The 16499-nt window shown below is 43.0% G+C and overlaps 1 protein-coding gene and 1 long non-coding RNA gene across 4 annotated transcripts in view; both read left to right on the top strand.

Moving 5' to 3' along the window:
• Nucleotides 1-1558, top strand: part of LOC127386732 (uncharacterized) — a 40182-nt gene extending 38624 nt beyond the window's left edge. Inside the window, exon 3 of the long non-coding RNA XR_007889959.1 lies at nt 1413-1558. This is a non-coding gene — a long non-coding RNA (uncharacterized LOC127386732). The remainder of the gene's footprint in view (nt 1-1412) is intronic.
• Nucleotides 1559-6066: 4508 nt separating this feature from the next.
• GLS (glutaminase) overlaps nt 6067-16499 on the top strand; it is a 59807-nt gene continuing 49374 nt past the window's right edge. For 2 of the 3 annotated variants that reach the window (XM_051624204.1, XM_051624205.1), the window contains exons 1-3: nt 6111-6461; nt 13570-13666; nt 14137-14258. In XM_051624204.1, the coding sequence (XP_051480164.1) occupies nt 6121-6461; nt 13570-13666; nt 14137-14258 (560 nt within the window). In that variant the 5' untranslated portion in view covers nt 6111-6120. Of the gene's footprint in view, nt 6462-13569; nt 13667-14136; nt 14259-16499 lie in introns of all 3 variants that reach the window. The other variant, XM_051624203.1, reaches the window with a different exon arrangement.

Genomic DNA, 16499 nt, shown 5'->3' with positions numbered 1-16499 from the left:
ATTTTTTTGGCTACTGCTCTTTCTTTGAGCCATCCTCTGGCACTTCTAATCCAAAGGTCCTTGAGATGTTTCACAGATTTATTATGTGAAACTCTCCTTTCTCCAAGAGGACAACTATTGCTCCTCATTTTTGAACCCAGGTTGTTTCACTCACACAGTTTACAGAGTGACCCAATTCAGTAGCTGTCTCAGAAGAGCTGAGGGGGTGACAAGCCATGTGTAGGAATGAGTGACTTTGCCACCAGAGATTGTGTAATGTTAGAAACGCTCCAAATTCCAACAGCACAACCCAGTCAGTCAAGGCAGAAACCCACATAATTGGGTCTAAGACTGCTATGGAAACTATGCTGAGGACTAAAAAGACTAAAAAGTAGAGAATCTGTTCTTGCATGTTTTTCCATCAACTCCTCACTTGTTTCAAGCCCTCTTTGAATAGATGAAGCATTATGGAGCAGTCAGAGATGATGTGAAAATGTTCTCAGACAGCAGCTAACTCTAAAGAAACATGAAACTTTTACTTTCACAGAAGTTCCAAATGCACCAAAAATACCTTACAAGATTTTTCAATGTTTACTTGGAAGTTAGGATGAACATACAAGCATTTAAGTACTAAACTAGTTAGCAGCAAAAATACATGTTTAATCTACATTTAGGTTAATTTACAACTTGGATTCCTCCGTGTTTTTAATCTTTGAATTCAGTTTTGCAAATCTTCAGCCCCCACCAGCCTGCTGGTGTGGAACTGTTTGAGAGACCTTGTCTAAATATTAAATACCCTTGGAGTGTGATGGTACATCATGTGCTACTGGGAGGGCTGCTGGTAGCCTGTCAGCAGTCACCAGCAGCACGCCAGCTTGCCTGCTGGTGCTAAGAGTATCTGCTTTGCTACGTGTCCTTGCCTCCTTGCTTTCAACTCCTTAAGAAAGGTGTTTATGAAGAGAGAATTAGATAGGAAAAAACCCAAACAACCTCTCTTCAAGGTTACATCCTTCAAGAATTAAAAAACACTGGATGTTGTTCCATTAGTCTCTATGGGACTGTTTGTTTTTAAGTCAACAGGGCCACTTAAACAGCTTGCAAGGAGACTTGGAAGTCATGGTGGTTGCAAAGGAAGACACCTCAAGTGTCCATTCCTCTTCCCTCAGTATGGCAACAGAAATGAGGTGACAAAAATACCAAGGCAGAAGGAAATCTGGTGATTATTTTGCCATTTCAGAGGCAGTGGGGTTTTGTTGGTGCTAATGTTATTCCCTGCCCGTGATCAGAGTGGTTTCTGTGTACTCCAGAGGAGCCTTCTGGAGGTCAGAGAGTTTTAAACTATCTGGATTACCACTTACAAGGAAACAGTTTCCATTACAGTTTGATTGCTTATTTTGCTTGCTTGATTTTTATCTTGTTTTGTTTTCCTCCAGGAAGAGTACTCCTGCTCCTAAGGCTGGATGTCCTTGTAAGCTTAAGCTTCTACATGGCCACAAGTAATTTCAGCCTCAATTTGTGAAAGGGCAAAATCAGATGTATGACAGAGGTGTTCTCCTGCATTAAAAGGGATTCACTTGTGTGTCTTTGCCTGAAAGACTACATTTCTCCAAGTCCCTTTTTGTAACGTGCTGGAATTCAGAGCTGAAAGCAACCAGCTTAGGACGAGGTGTGGCTGCCACACACTGTCATCTCCATCACTTCAGGGCTGGAGGTGGCAAATGCAGATGCTGGGCAGCCAGGGACTGCTCAAGCCAGCCTGTGGTCAGCTCAAGTGCCCTGTCCTTTGCTGACACGCAGGCAGCAGTTCTACGTGTCTGGTCTCAAAAGCCGGGAGGTGTGAGTTCACGGGCTGCCCTGAGCTCTCAGGGGACCTGGTGCGTGCCTGGCACAGACATCTGGGCAACAATGGAGCAGCCAGATGATGATGTTGCCTGTTCTCTTTGCTAGCAGGAGGTTACTTGTGGATTTGGAACACAAATAGAAGATCCAAGATTGCTCCCGTTCCCTGGCCTCCTGTAGTATCACGACCTGGATTGCAGTTTGGCAGTTGTCGTCAGAATTAAGCATGAAATAGGATTGTGGGTGGAATGCATGGGGTTAGTAATTTTTGTCCTGGTTGGATTTCTGAGCTTATTACACCTAAACATGTTAACCTTCATTTTCTTAGATTAAACAGTAACTTTACAGGTTATGCTTCTATGCTCAGAGGAAGCTGTTTGGTATGTTCTGTACAATCCAACTGGGAATGTTTCTTGTGACTGAGCACCTTTCTTTTTAATTGGTTTCTAAATGCTACCCAAGTGTGCAGCAAGTTAGCCTCACAACATAAAAAAAAAAAAAAAGAAAGAAAAATTAGAAACTGCTGCTAGAATAGATTCAAAATTGCAGTGTCTGGTCCTCAGTTCTCTTTTGGAAAGCATTACCCAGCAACAAATGAAATGGAGCCAACATAACCATTTAAAATAGCAAAGTAAACAGTTCATGTCATAGTTAAGATAATCCTTAATTTCTGCTGCTTATCTGAGATCTGCTCTGCTGATCTGCTGGGAGGACTTAACCTTCCTGAAAGCTGTTGTTGGTGTATGTGCTTGAACCGGGAAGACCTCTTTCCATTTCAGAGCCTGTTCTCCCAGAAGATTAACACTGCTATGCCCCCTCTAAAAAGAAAAACCTCTGAAATACAGATTAATTTTAGAGGGAGATACTGGGAATAGTTTGCTGCAATACAGCTTAAAGGAAATACTTTAAAAATATTGCCTATTTAAGACTCACTTTTTCCGTTTTCTTTTTCTTTACAAAGGAGCTATGTTGTCTGAAATTCTCATGATTTTCATCTTACAGAAGTGCATGTATAGTTACAGAAGGGAAAAGAGAATCATGGCTTTATGCTTTCTGTGGGTCGTGTAACCAACTCAAAATGAAAGCTATAGGGAATTTTAATTTCAAATTTCTTTGCGCTATGTCAGAAACCATTTTTGTAATTTTTTTTTTTTTTCCTCTCTTGGGATGTTGTGTGAAACACAGAATGGCAGAGCAGATGGCCTGTCTTCTCTTTCCAAACAGATGAGCAATACCACTTTGTTCAGGAGGGAAATCTGAAGGGGGTTTCTCTGAGGTGTGGGAAAGCCCAGTCTAACACCTGGATCAGAACAAAAATCACGAGTTGGTCTAACAGGTTTTAATGTATAACACTTTTCACAAGCAAATGGATGTATTTCTGATATGATCTTTACTACGTTTCTTATGGCTTATTTTAAAATTAAAAAACAATTACAAAAATCCATATTTAAATTAAGACTCTCTAGTGTACCTGTGCCTTAGGGAGGAAGTGAGAGAATCACTGGGTGCAATGTCTTAGGCTTAGTCATAGCAGGAGCATTGAGTGCTGGCCTGAAATTTGCAGCAAAAGCTCTCAGAATAGGGATGAGTCATTATTGCCCTTGAACTTTGTGAATCTGAAACTATATTTATCATTTTGCATTGTTCCTGAGCTGTGCATTTGTAGTTTCACGCACAGAGCAACTTGCCACTTCTGCCCTGAGGAGCTAACCCACACACAAGGGGATTTCCAGGGAGAGAAGTTGAGGATTAATTTATGGGAGTGAATTTTAAGAATAGCTTTATTGAAGAATACTTGTGTTGTGAGGTTACTGATGTGAGAGTGATACTAAAAGGTTAAATAAATTAACAAGGCAATAGCACACAAAGTTAAAAAAAAAAAAAGGAAATAAGTAAAATTGGAGAGTTCATGTAGGGTCAAGAATAGGTAACATGGGGTACTGTAATGAGAGGCAAATATTTTTGTGAATCTAGTACTTTTTCCTTTTCCTTCCCACAACCTTATTTGCAATGTTCCAAACAGAAACCAGAGCACTAGAAGGAAAGATCCAGATCATTACATTTTGCTTTCTTCCTCTTCTTTCTTCCCCTCCCTTCCCACATAGTATAAGAGATGAATTAGATGAGTTTTTGAACCAAGTCAGTTGCTGAGCAGCTGCCTTGTGAAAGAATGCAGCTGTAACACCAAAAATACCACCTGGGCACTAAAAACCAGCGGGGAATCTTGTCAGTGTCTGCAGAACGTGTGTTCAATTAGTGACCAAATGCACACACTAGAAGTGCACTTTCTGTCTCTGGTCTTACAGCAGCAGCCCCTGCAGAGAGGATGGAAAGGGTGCTGAAAGAGACTTCTATCTTTGTAGTACAGTAAGGAATTAAAAAAAAAAAGAGAGAAAAATTATTATTGGGATGGCAGGATACAGGAGGCAGTTATTGGCTTGCCAAAAAGACTTAGCAAATGGAAATCCAGAATTAGTTCTAGGTAAGGTAATAAGTATGTGAGAACTGTAGGTACTTTGCATTTTTGTATGTGAAGTAACTGTAGGCCAGGATTACACATCCCACGCTGGTATTCCAAGTTTCCTTGTTCAGTGGGAAGGAAAACCATTGGTGTGCTGAGGCAGAGTATTACCAGCTATCTTTAAATCTGCTTCCAGAAACTCTCATGGCTGCTGTGACAATTTCTTAGCAGGGAGAACTCCTGAGGGCATTTGTGCTGTGGTGCAAGTATAAAGCAAAGGCTATTCTGAATGTCTGTTTGTACTGATCATCTCAAACTTGGCATGCATGGAAAACAGGTAACAAAAAAAAACCCTCTGTGTTTTCCATGGTGCTTTAAGAGCAATTTACTGTGCCTGGACAGCTGAAACTTTCACTCTGAGGGATGGTGGAAAAGAAAGTATCTTCAGATTAAAACATTTCTGGTATAGTGTGCTGCAAGATCATTTCAACTCAAGAACTACAACTTCTCCACCTCCAAGTCCCCCATAAATATACCAAAAGAAATAAACCTCAATGCATGGGGAAATTCTTCACAATTCAGCAGTAATAGAACTCCAGAAGTATTTATACTTTTGCTCAGAAAAGCGTGGTTCCTAAGCTGAGAAAGCTAGTGGCAACTCAAATACTGGTTTCCATGGTGCCATTACTAATGAACTAGGATGTCAACAGATCTCATCTTCTACTGTTACCCATAATGGATTCAGTTTACTGATGCAGTTTTGTACTCATCCAGGACCAATTTAGCAATGGGTTACGTGAGCAAAAAGTTGCACAGGCTAACTGCAAAATCCGTTCCTTTCCAGGCGCTGTGCCCTGGCCCCAGCAAGCCAGGACGTGGCGAGAAACGCTCCGGGCTCTGTCAGGAGCGACATTCCCGCCTGGCCGGGAAGCCCGGCAGCCCGTTCCCTGCTGCTCTTCCCGCCGTGGCCCTTGGCGTGGCACTGCTCCTCAGGCCTGCAGGTGAGACCTGCAGGTGAGACCTGCAGGTGAGACCTGCAGAACGTTCCCCCCCTGGTTAAACGTGCCACGTGGACACGAAGAGCAGCCTCCCCGGTGCACCTGGGCATCTCCAGCGGGCTCCCGAGCCCCTTGGCCAGAGGGGGCTGGATCATCCAGCCCGGATCAGGGACCGACTTCACCTGCCACCCGCTCCTCTCTGCGGGCAGAGACGGTGCGCTTGGTAGTTGAAAACGTTATTTTTTACTAAAATCGCCTGTATCCATGGCAACCTAAACCTGACAGGCCCGTCTCCAACCCCTCCAGACGGAGGGAAGCGCCGCCGGGAGCGCCTCACGCTCCCCGGGGCCCGTGGGGAGCCCAGCCTGCGGGTGCCGGCCTCGCCCCGCGGCCCGGCCGGGGCGACGGCTCCTCAGGCTTTGCCCGCCGGGGAAGCCGCGGCCGGCAGGAAATGGAGGCGGCGGGCAGGGCGGCACGACCAGCCCGCTACAAGCCGCCGCCCCGCCGCTCCTCTCAGCGCGTCACCGCCGGTCCCGGGCCGGACCCCCTGCCGGTCCCGGGCCGGACCCCCCGCCCGGCCGGAGCCCGAAGCGCCGCGGCGGGACCGGCCCCCGCGGCCCCGGCCGCCCCTCCCCGCGCGGCTCCCGCCCCAGACCCAGCGGCCGGCGGGCGCCGGGGGGGGGGCGTGGCTGGGCCGGAGTGGCGTGCCGGCCGGCCAATGAGCGCACGGCGTGCCTGACAGCTGCGCGCCGCCCGCCAATGGGGTGCGCGGGGCGGGCGCGGCGGGGCGCGCGCGGCGCGGCGGGCGGGCGGCGGGCAGTCGGCGCGGGGCGGTGGCGCAGCATGATGCGGCTGTGGCGCTCGGCCTTGCTGCGGGACCTGCTGCTGCTCGGGCCGCCGGGAGCGGCCGCCGCCGGCCCCCCGGGGCCCGGGCCCGGCCCCAGGCGCCTCCCGCCGCCGCTGGCCGCCTTGGGAGCCAGCCCCGCCGCGTCCCGCCGCGGCCCGGGGCTGCCGCCGCCTTCCGCGCGGGGTCTGTGCACTCGCTCGGAGGGAGCCTTGGAGGAGCCGGGGAAGGGGGCGCAGGCGCCGCCGCCGGTCCCGGGCGAGCCCCCCGCCGACAGCGGGCACAGCAACAGCCACGGCGGCGGGAAGGAGCTGGCCGGAGGCGGCGGCGGGGGGGAGAAGTGAGTGCGGGGCGGGCGGAGGGGCCGGGCCGGGATGCGGAGGCGCCATGTGAGCGCGCGCCTGGCGCTTGCGGGAGGGCCCGGCGGGGCCCGGCGGGGCGCGGGGCCGGCAGGTGCGAGGGCCAGGCGGCCCGCAGGGCGCTGCTCCCCGCAGGCATCGCCGCTCCCCAGGCCCTGCCGGGCCGCGCCCCGCTGCGGGACCGGCTGCGTGTGCCCGCGGGTGGGTGCCGCGTGTGCGGGGCTGCGCGGCCCGGGGGGGCCCTTCGGGTGGGGAGGGGCGGGCGGGGAGCGGCCCGGGGCTGCCCGTGGGTCGGGGCCCCTCGCCGTGCCCGGGTCGGGGGCTGGCTGTGCGGGGGGCCCGAGCGGACAGCCCGCCTGGCTGCGTGCTCCCCGGGGCTGCTACCTGCGCAAAACGTTTTCCAGGAGAAGTGAAAGCTGCGTCATCGTGCATTAATTATTAAAGGCGATGCTGTGTGGTCTGTGGTTCTGCCTCGGAAGTTTTGTAGCGCTGTCTTCTCCACGTCTGCGTCTAGCACAGTAGTCAGGGATCGGTGTCGCCGCCAGCCAGTGGTGTGTACAGATGTTTATAGGTGCTGCAGAACGTGTCCCTGCACCAGAAGGTCCTGATCTGGCCCTGAGTGACAGAGGTGCATGCATTAAATATAACGATAAGACTGTGTATGTAGAGTTTAAATTCCTTCACTAAGAACCTGCAATATTCTTAAAATAATTGGTCAGGACAGGGGTACTGGCTCCAGTTTGTGTCCCTGTTGCTGACCAGGAGTGGATACCAGGGTTAGAGTATAATAGTGAGGTAGAGGGATTGGTGGTTCTCCTTAGCACTGTGCTCTGTTAGTCCTTAGCATTACACAGGTCATGAAAAAGTCTTGTTCGTTTCCCACCCCCCCATCTGACAGTCTGCCCGTGGCTTGTTTGAGCCTGGCTGTGCTTAGTGTCTCTGGGAGCCTGTTGTAGGAAGTTTGACAACTGTAAGCTGTAAAGACCCATCTCCTTTGTGTGTGTTTGGAACATGCCCCTTAGCTTTCCTGTAGGCAGTCCATCTGCTGCTTCTGGGGTGGCATGATTAAAATCTAAAACCAAGCCACTTTCCCAGGCTTTGCTATGCTTATTACCTAGATGAAAAAAGCAAAAGACAGAGGAAGGAAGGCCAAGAAAGGAGTACCTTGTTTTAAGGCTGAGGAAAGTCTATATTAGCCAAATGCTAAGGGGAAGTCTGGAAGAGATTCCATGAGGCTGGCTGGGAAGGCCTCAGCTCATTACTAGTTCTGCTTTTGAGTTGTGTATGGGTTTGTTGGGGTTTTTTTTTGGTTTTTGTTTTTTACTCCTTCAGGCGGGGCAAGAAGCTGCCTTGTTCTGCCCCCCTTTCTTCCACCAAATGTCTTAGCTGCTGAGCTTGGTTCAGCCTTTTGTTTCAGTGGTCGTCTTTAAGGGCATCACTTGTAATTTCTGCTGCCAAACTCCTTAAAGAATGCATGCATGTAAAGTTATATAACCGTATACAATATTATACACACAGTATTTATACTGTTGTTCAACTTATATGAAGTCTCCTCTTTGAAACAAACAAAAAAACCCTGTATGGAGCAAATTAAAAAAAAATAATTCAGCTGTGGCTCAGGTAGGTGTGGTTTATAAAGGTACTTCCATTTTCAATGAGAAATACAGATAGTACAGTTAAAAGCTTATGAAATACCATTATGTCAACTATGAGGGGTTTTTGAGGATGTTGAAAAGGTGATTTAGTAAAGAGGTGACATTTTCTTAGACTGAGCTTTTATAACAGCTTCCTCCAGCTAGCATAAATTAGGTGAATCCTATAATTTCTGTTATGTCTGGTAATGTCATCACAAACCAGTTATAGGCTTTTAATCAGTTTTAGCTTTTGACAGAAGGTTATATTTGAAAGTCAGATGCTTGTTCTTTGACCCTTACTGCAACATGAACAAGGAGCAGTTCTATAAAACATGCAGCATATAGTTACGAGCAAGGAAAAATTTGGAAACAACAGTTTATTTTCAGTTCAGACTGTGCAGGAATTCCTATGACACATTAGCCAGCCTGATGGATACTTTCATTCTTATTCTTCTTAATGCAGAATTATGAAAATCTTCCTTAAGTATTTGTAAGTCATACGTTACGTGTGGAAATCTGTGCTACAGTGAGAGAGAGTGCAGGATTTGGAAGAAGGGGGAAGTTCTTCAAAAGACAGGTTTCTGGTCTAAAGTGACAACTGGGCTAAGTCAGGGTAGTCTGTGTGTTCTGCTGATGCCAGTGCTTTGCCATGCAGCAGTATATGATGTTTCAGTTTTGATTGTCAGATGGTTTGTAAGCCCAAGACAATAGGCCTTTTTTAGCCTTTCTTTTTTATTTGTTTGCTTTGGGAGATTATTTATTTTTTTTTCAATTTGGTTGTAAGATCATAGTTCTAGGATACTGGAATAACCCACAGTGTAAAAAGAGCACTGACGTTTTCTTGCTTGTATGCTTGCCTGGCAGTCCTTGTGTACAGAGTAGGAGTTGCAAGTGAAAACCTGAGATGTTCTGTGCAAAGACTGTGCTGAAATTTAGGACAGTTTAATCCTTCATAGAGGGAATAAATTATGTGATCTTCTGGCTGATGAAATAGCTAGTATCCTATTGCATAACCAGAACCTCTTGTGCGTGTTTTTCTAAACATCTTCCACCACCTCCTTATCCCTGGTATCCAGCCTCCACTCTCTGTATCCACATGAAACTTACCATATTTTGGAAAGGAAAAATATTTGAGCTTAAGCTGAGATCGGTCATAGACTGGCAATTCTGATTAATAAAGGCTGTGGATTAAAATGCAATCATACCTATGTTTGTGCCATACTAATTAAAACACAATAACCTAGTATGCTCCTGTGTTACAAAGTTGTATAATATTTAATAGTGTTTACTTCTGCTTTCAATATGACTTCCTTGTTCACTTTTGCTTTCAGTATAAGTGTGCAGTGTTCTGTCTTAGGCTGGACAGTTGTAGGATCAAACAGTTTATCTTAGCTAGAGCTATTTCTAAGTTACAAAATCATTGATTTAAGATGAGAGGGAGGAGCAAAACATGAGCAACTGATTTTTAAAGTGTAGCTAAACTGCAGAATGGTTCATGGAAGTGTTTTATTTACTATTTTTTCTTAAAATGACAAGGTAGTGGTAGGTTCCTTTTTAAGGACAAGGATGAATTCTGGACATACCTTTTAAAATTAATTTTGCTTTTGCACCCAGGCCAGGTTCCAGAGGAATAACTGTATAGTAACCAGGCAGTGGTTCCATCTCAGTGTTGCTTCTGTCGGAGCATGGATGTAATACTTGCAGATGTAAGAGACTGTTAGAAGTGCACTTTCATTAGACCTTTCTTAACTTCCTTTGAGGCTAAGGTTTTGAAGCAACAGTTCTTATTTTAGTAGGCATCAAAGTGCCTGTGGTAAAAACATGTCAATTTTTGGTGTAAGTACATAAATACGTAGTTTTGTCTGAATCTTGGTAGGTTCTCAGGTGAATGGTTGCATACCACTGTTGATGGGATCAATGTCTAACTAGGCAAGTGGACAGGAAGTGGTTATTTAGTTACTTGATGGGTGTTTCTATTTCTTAGTTGGAGATCAGTTATCTGTAATATTGTGACAGGATACCTGTTGTAGAGGGGCTGCCGACTCTGGTTTGCAGCCCTCAGAGCTCTTAGTGGTTGTGACGTCCTATTTATGTGACTGGTATATTGTAGTTAACTATGAGCCTGCTACTATTGTTAGTCTTACTATTAGTATTATATCTTTGTATCTTGTGTTCCTCTGTAAACCTTGTCCTGCATTTTGCCAGTTTCATCTTGTAAGTGCAAAGCAGGAATATTTCACTGGATTTGAAATTTAATCTCTTTCATATTGTAGGAATTATAATTTGGCTTTTGTTAAAGTGAAATGCTCCTTGGAATCTTGCATAAGCATGGTACTGATGTAAAAGGAGGAGCTGAAAGAAAGAATGGTCTGGACTGCAAAGTCCTTTGCTTGAACTGCCTGCTTTCTGTTTTTCCTTACATTGAAAAAGTGGTGTGGAGCATCTACCAGTATTCAAGTCCACAGGTTAAAAGACATATGGTTGTGTAATAGCCTAGTGCTTAATTTTTTTGTTTTAGTTGTTGTGTTGTTTTTTTTTTTAAAGGGAAATAAATATCAAAAGTCATTATTCATGAAATGGAATAAACTGGATTTTCCACTTCATCTGTGGAAACTGCAAGTTCTCTGACTTGCAGAACACGTGCTAAACAGCACTATCTTGCTAAGTGTGCTCGTGGTGCCAAAACGTGGCTTTTAGGTTAAGCAAACATTAGCTACTGACATCGCTGACCCGATAAACTGCAGAGCAAGCCTTTCCACCTCTGTTTAGCTGATAAACTTTATCAAAAGATGGACTATTTGACAGAGCAGTTTTCTGTAAATATAGATATATAATGCCATCCTCTTTGCTTTGGCAGTCAGTGCAGATCCTCTGCTAAATTAGGCTGACTGACCTGATACTGAAAATCAGCAGATGTGAAAGATAAGGAAACTATGTCAAGAGAGAATGTATGCTGTGAAAGGTGCACATCTCTTTTAATAGATGAAAATCTTACAGAGAGGCAGATAAAAATCTTGGCTAAATTCTAAGGTTTTTTCTGCACCCTTCCAGATAGAAATTCCACATTTGGAACAGCTGTAAAATTCTGAATATCAGCTCAGAAACTTGTAATTAAATAGGCTACGAGGTAAGATTTCTTGGTATGTTTGTGGTCTTGTTTTGTCAAAGTGAAGTATGGGAGTTTCCTCTGTCAGACCTTCAGCAATCCAGTCATGTAGCAGAGACATCCCTTAAAACACAAAATTTCAATGCTTTGGGGAGCTTGGTTAAACACTCACCGTGAAATGGGGGCAAATGTAGGGGTGTAGGCTACTTAACTCAGCATAACTTTAAAAACCAAAGTCCTTAGCTGTAGAGTTAGGATGCAGGTACAGGACCAAGCTGCAATAGGTGTGTTAGTAGTTTTGGTTCTGTTGGCTTGACTGGACATACTGTTTTCAAAAGACTGAAAGCACAATATACTGTGTGGAAGACTTGAATTTTCTTTAGGAAAAAGGGTGTTCAGTAATTTGCTTGAGGTAGTTGCAAGCATTTGTTTTGGTTGAATTGCCAGTCTGTCTGTGCATTAGTCAGCCAGCATCATTTGAAAAAAAAAAACAAACCCACAACCCTAACCAGACTGGGAGACAAGGAAAGTTCTGTTGGCTTATAAAGCTGTCCTCTGTTCTTAGTATGCAAGTACAGTGTTTTAAATAAATTGGAAAAATGAGCAGTGAGGGTTTTTTACTACTGGTTTTTACTGCTGGTTATAAGGAGGAGAGGGAGGTGAGTGCAGTCTAAAGGCTGTCTTAAAATTGAAAGGGTGTTTGGATATAATTAGATCTTTATTAGAAATAATCATAAAGCTGACCTGTTGTTGAGGTGGAGTAAGCTAGAACTGGGAGAGGAAGGGGCATTAGTGTCAGTGTGTAAGGTTGCATTGGCCTACCTAGGTTCTGAGCTTTGTTGTAGTGTTTTTACTTTCATACTTAACCCTGAGTACTGGTATTAAAAGAATTACTAACCTTATTGATACTTTCATGACTAGAATTTAGACCTGCTTTTTGTGCACAGATGTATAAAAATATGTAAATTGCTACTGAATATAATATAATAAACTAGAATTAGTTGCAGTATATAACTCATATATTATGATACAGTAACAAAGTACTGCAAATACTATTAGATTATAATACTGAGCTTTAAAATTGATGGCTAAAATAATGTAAGTCTGCATACTCTGCATTTCAATTAGTTTCTATCTACATTTATAGAGAAATTTTTAATTTTTTTGCTTGCCAAACATCAGAGTATGGGCTTTCTCTAAATTGACTTTTGCTTAGAAACAAACCTGAGCACTTCAGAAGACTAAAATAATTGATCCAAAGCCCTTTGCAGCCCAGTGCCCCTTGCAGTTTGGAAGTGTACATGCCAGGTGTATGCTATGATGCTGTACTTACAGGGGAAGCATCAAGAGCTGAGTATAGTTTTGCCCTCCTGCCAGCTGCAGGGTGCTTTGGAATAGCAAGGAGAGGTGAAACTCTGAAGTTAAACCTCTAGAGAATTTCCAAAGGCTTTGAGGGAAAGCTGTCAGTATTAGAGCTTTCTTTCTTGGAAGGAAGATGATTTGGAAATGTTGATGATTTATCTGGTAGGTTTTCTTCACGTTTCGCTTAAAATGGAGGTGTAAGTTGGAAAAATAAAATAAAAAAAAAAGGAGGCATACGGGAAGCATATCAGAGAGTAAAATAGTTAAGATATGGAATACTTGGAGAGGCAGTGTATTTACATAGATAAACACAGTGACCATTGAGGACGTATCTACGCTGTGTGTAACTCCCTCTGCGAAGTGCATGCAGTGAGTTTCTGCTTCTGGTGCCTGAGCTGGTTGGGATTACTTCATTGTGCTGCTGGCTTTGGTGGCTTTCCCTGCAACTGATGTGGCTTACGTCAACTTCTAGGAAGACAAGGGCTTTAGGACTCTTTCCAGGTGTTCCTAAAAGCAGAACAATTTTGAAGAAAGTAATACGCATTAATCACCTCTTTACTTTCTCTCTGAAGCCACTGGATCAGTCTGCTCTTGAGGCATTATTATGAGGCACGTAGGTCTTTGAATCTTATAAATAATTTATCCTCTGTGCAAGCATGTGTCTGTCCTCTGTAACATCGAGAGGGAAACTTGATGCATCTGCTCCAAAAATTTCTAAATATAGTCTTGGTAGTACATGTATGTCAGTAAAAACATTGCTGTGTTGCAATTAAAAATGTTTGCTTTGTGAAGTACTTTTAATATTACAATTTTTTTCCTACTTCAAGCTGAATTAAGCTTTATGTTCACTAATAAAAGCATTTTTTGAGGTTAATGGCAGCATTTATGTTGGTAGTGAAAATGCTTTCTTGTGAACAGTGCAAAAATATGTATAAATTAAAATACGCGCTGAACTAATCTATGTTTTTTCTTTTTTTTTTTTTCCAGTAAAATAAAGCAAGGTCTCCTTCCTAGCTTAGAAGATCTACTTTTCTATACCATTGCAGAAGGTCAAGAAAAAATACCAGTTCATAAGTTCATAACTGTAAGTTTACTGTTCATGGTGCTGTGTGAAAGCTAAGTACTGCAGGGGTTTTTAACGTTCTGAATGAAAGCAAAGAATTTCTGTTATGCATGGGTAGCTACAGCAGTGAACATAACTATGTTTCTCCCTATGTTGGTTCTGTAATTAAGAAAGAGAACAATTGTACTTCTATTGTTATTCACTACTTTACTAGCAAAAGAGTGTGCTTGAAAGCATCTGTGTCTATGGCAGGGCGGGGTAGGAATTGCACTTGTGTAAGGTCTAGTTGGACCACTGTGGATTTCCAGTTATGTTGATCTTTGACATCAGATGCAGCCAAAATGGCAGAAGGATCAATGAGGTGTCAAAGTGTTGGTGTTGATAACACAGTGGCATATGTCTCTTTTTTTGATAAATCAGACTGAGCAGAAGAGAATTTTATTGTAATAACATGTTTTTTCATTTTAGTAATTGTTGTTTTATTGTAATAGGCACTTAAATCCACAGGATTACGTACATCTGATCCCCGACTGAAAGAATGCATGGATATGTTAAGACTGACCCTTCAAACAACTTCAGATGGAGTTATGCTGGACAAAGACCTTTTTAAAAAGTAAGCTTCCTGTCAGTGATGTCACTATGTAATCCTGAATGGCTGTTGTGTGTTACTGACTGCTGTCTTAGAAGAGACATAAGATGTATAAATCTACGTGTTTTGAAAGCAAGAAAACCACACACTCCTACTGATGCTGTTTTCATATGAGTTTGTTCTCTGGCTTTGTGCAGCAGACAGGTTGTGTGATCTCAAGTGTCTCATGTAGCAGTGTTTGCATCTGACCCCACACTGCAACTCACAGTCAGGTGGCAGATAAACTAATGCATGCAGCATGAAGTATTTAGTGTGAATGCATAAAACTTCTCTCTCACTGTGTCAGTTTTTACTGTGAAGTGCTGCTTTGTAGTAGTGAGATGTTCAGCGTATGTATGGAGTTAGTTCTAAAAGTGAGTATATGAAAACAGAGTGAAGTTAAATTACAAAATATGTAGAGATGAGAGCAGTTAAGACTGTAGACACTGCGTTGGTCTGTTTTGGATAAGATTTACGTGCCATATTTTCATGATACTTTTTTTTTTTTTTTAAGAAAAGTCTGTGGTCACTTAGCTGAACAATATAAGCTTTCCAGGTTGTCTTCAGTTCATGCCAAACACACTCCTTTGCTCCCCTACTTAACAGTTTTGTGTGCCAAAAGATTGGTAGTTCAGGGCTCTTAAATCTTGAAATGAAATTATGAGACTATTTTTGAATCCAATTTTATTCCACTTAGAAGGTAAATGATATAATATCTAAAACTTGCTTTTTTTCATGGAGAGTATAGTTTTTTGAAAATTGTTATGTTTTTGTTGTCCTGCAGCATTTTTTGAGTTTATGAAGTAATGCTGTTTAGTGCTATTTCCACTCAAGTTAGAATCGAAAATATAAATGTGTGTAAGAAAGGTGTGTTTACATATATAATTGGATATATGTTATATACATGTAAGTATACAAAATACATAGTATACATCGTATACTTATACTGTTGTATATTTGCATAGCGTATGTAAACATAATCATGAAGTATGCTATGTGTTTTTTATATATATATATAAACATTTTCAGAAGTACACTGAGAAAAAAAATGAGTGTCTGTGAGTGTGAAAAAAATAACAAACCAGTTAACTCTGTAATCAAATGTGGGACACTTCTGAAAGTTATAACATGGAACACCTTCATTCCTATATTTAAGTTCAAGACCAGGTCTTTGCTGGTTATTTGTCAGCACAGTAAAACCTCTAAATTGTTACAGAGTCAGAAACCTTCCTGGGTGTATGTTTGGACTGAAAAGGAAATGCCTTTGCTATTATGCATTACATTGATACTAGAAGACTTCTTTGTGATAGTAATCTATGAATTATTTTCTAGATAAGGGCTCTATATTTAAAAAAGGACAAATTGTTGCTGATTAGAGAGATGAAGATTAGCCTGTGTTCAGTGTTGTACCTCTAGGATTTGATCCTGTGTGTTAGGGAAGTGATTGTTACTATGAAAATCTGTGGTGAGTTTACATGGTTACTTCTTGTGTAGGAAGAGTTTTAAAACAAAGACTACCCAGAGGGTGGAGAGGTCAGTCTTTTTTCACATAGCAGATTTTCCTTCACAGCAGCAGGTACTAACCTTCTTTATAAATGACTACTGCCCAGGTTCAGTACCCCTTCTTCCTAGGCACAATGCATTTTCTGTGTAGGAACTGTACAAGGTTCCTGTATTGTGTTTTTCTCCTAATGTTTAAGGTGTGAAATACAATAATGTATCTATTTAGCTAAACTTCCCTCAGAATGTTGAAGGTTCAGTTCCCTAAATGTGAGTCAGTGATGTCGTTCTCCTGTTGAATTTGAGTCCAAAGGTGGTAGTTCAAATAAAGCATCAAGGATAAGCAACGTGGAGTAGTGATAGCATAAGGTTGACTAAATCAATCAAGTTCAGTAGAAATTACCTGTGAAATATTTTAGCTCCTCTGTACAGTCCACCATTGTAACAGAAGTTTCAACACCTTTTTGGTGGTTCTAAGCATTAGAGTCAAATTTGACTAAATGTGCTTTATTTGGAAGGCTTTTGTCTCTGCAGGGCTCTCCGCTTAAATAAAAACTTGGGGAAAAATTTCCATGTGACAGGAAAACAATGTGGGTTTTTAATCTTTAGTCTCCAGAGTTTCTTGAATTGAAGGCTTCACTTCAGAGAATGCTTGTGAAATTTCTTGAATTAGCAGTTAATTTTGCATCAGTCTAACATAACACATGGCCTTTGTAGCATGGATAC

Source organism: Apus apus, chromosome 6 (genome assembly GCF_020740795.1).
Source record: "Apus apus isolate bApuApu2 chromosome 6, bApuApu2.pri.cur, whole genome shotgun sequence".
Classification (NCBI taxonomy): domain Eukaryota; kingdom Metazoa; phylum Chordata; class Aves; order Apodiformes; family Apodidae; genus Apus; species Apus apus.
Note: the sequence above shows the minus strand (reverse complement) of the source record. Positions and strands in the feature narration are given on the sequence as shown.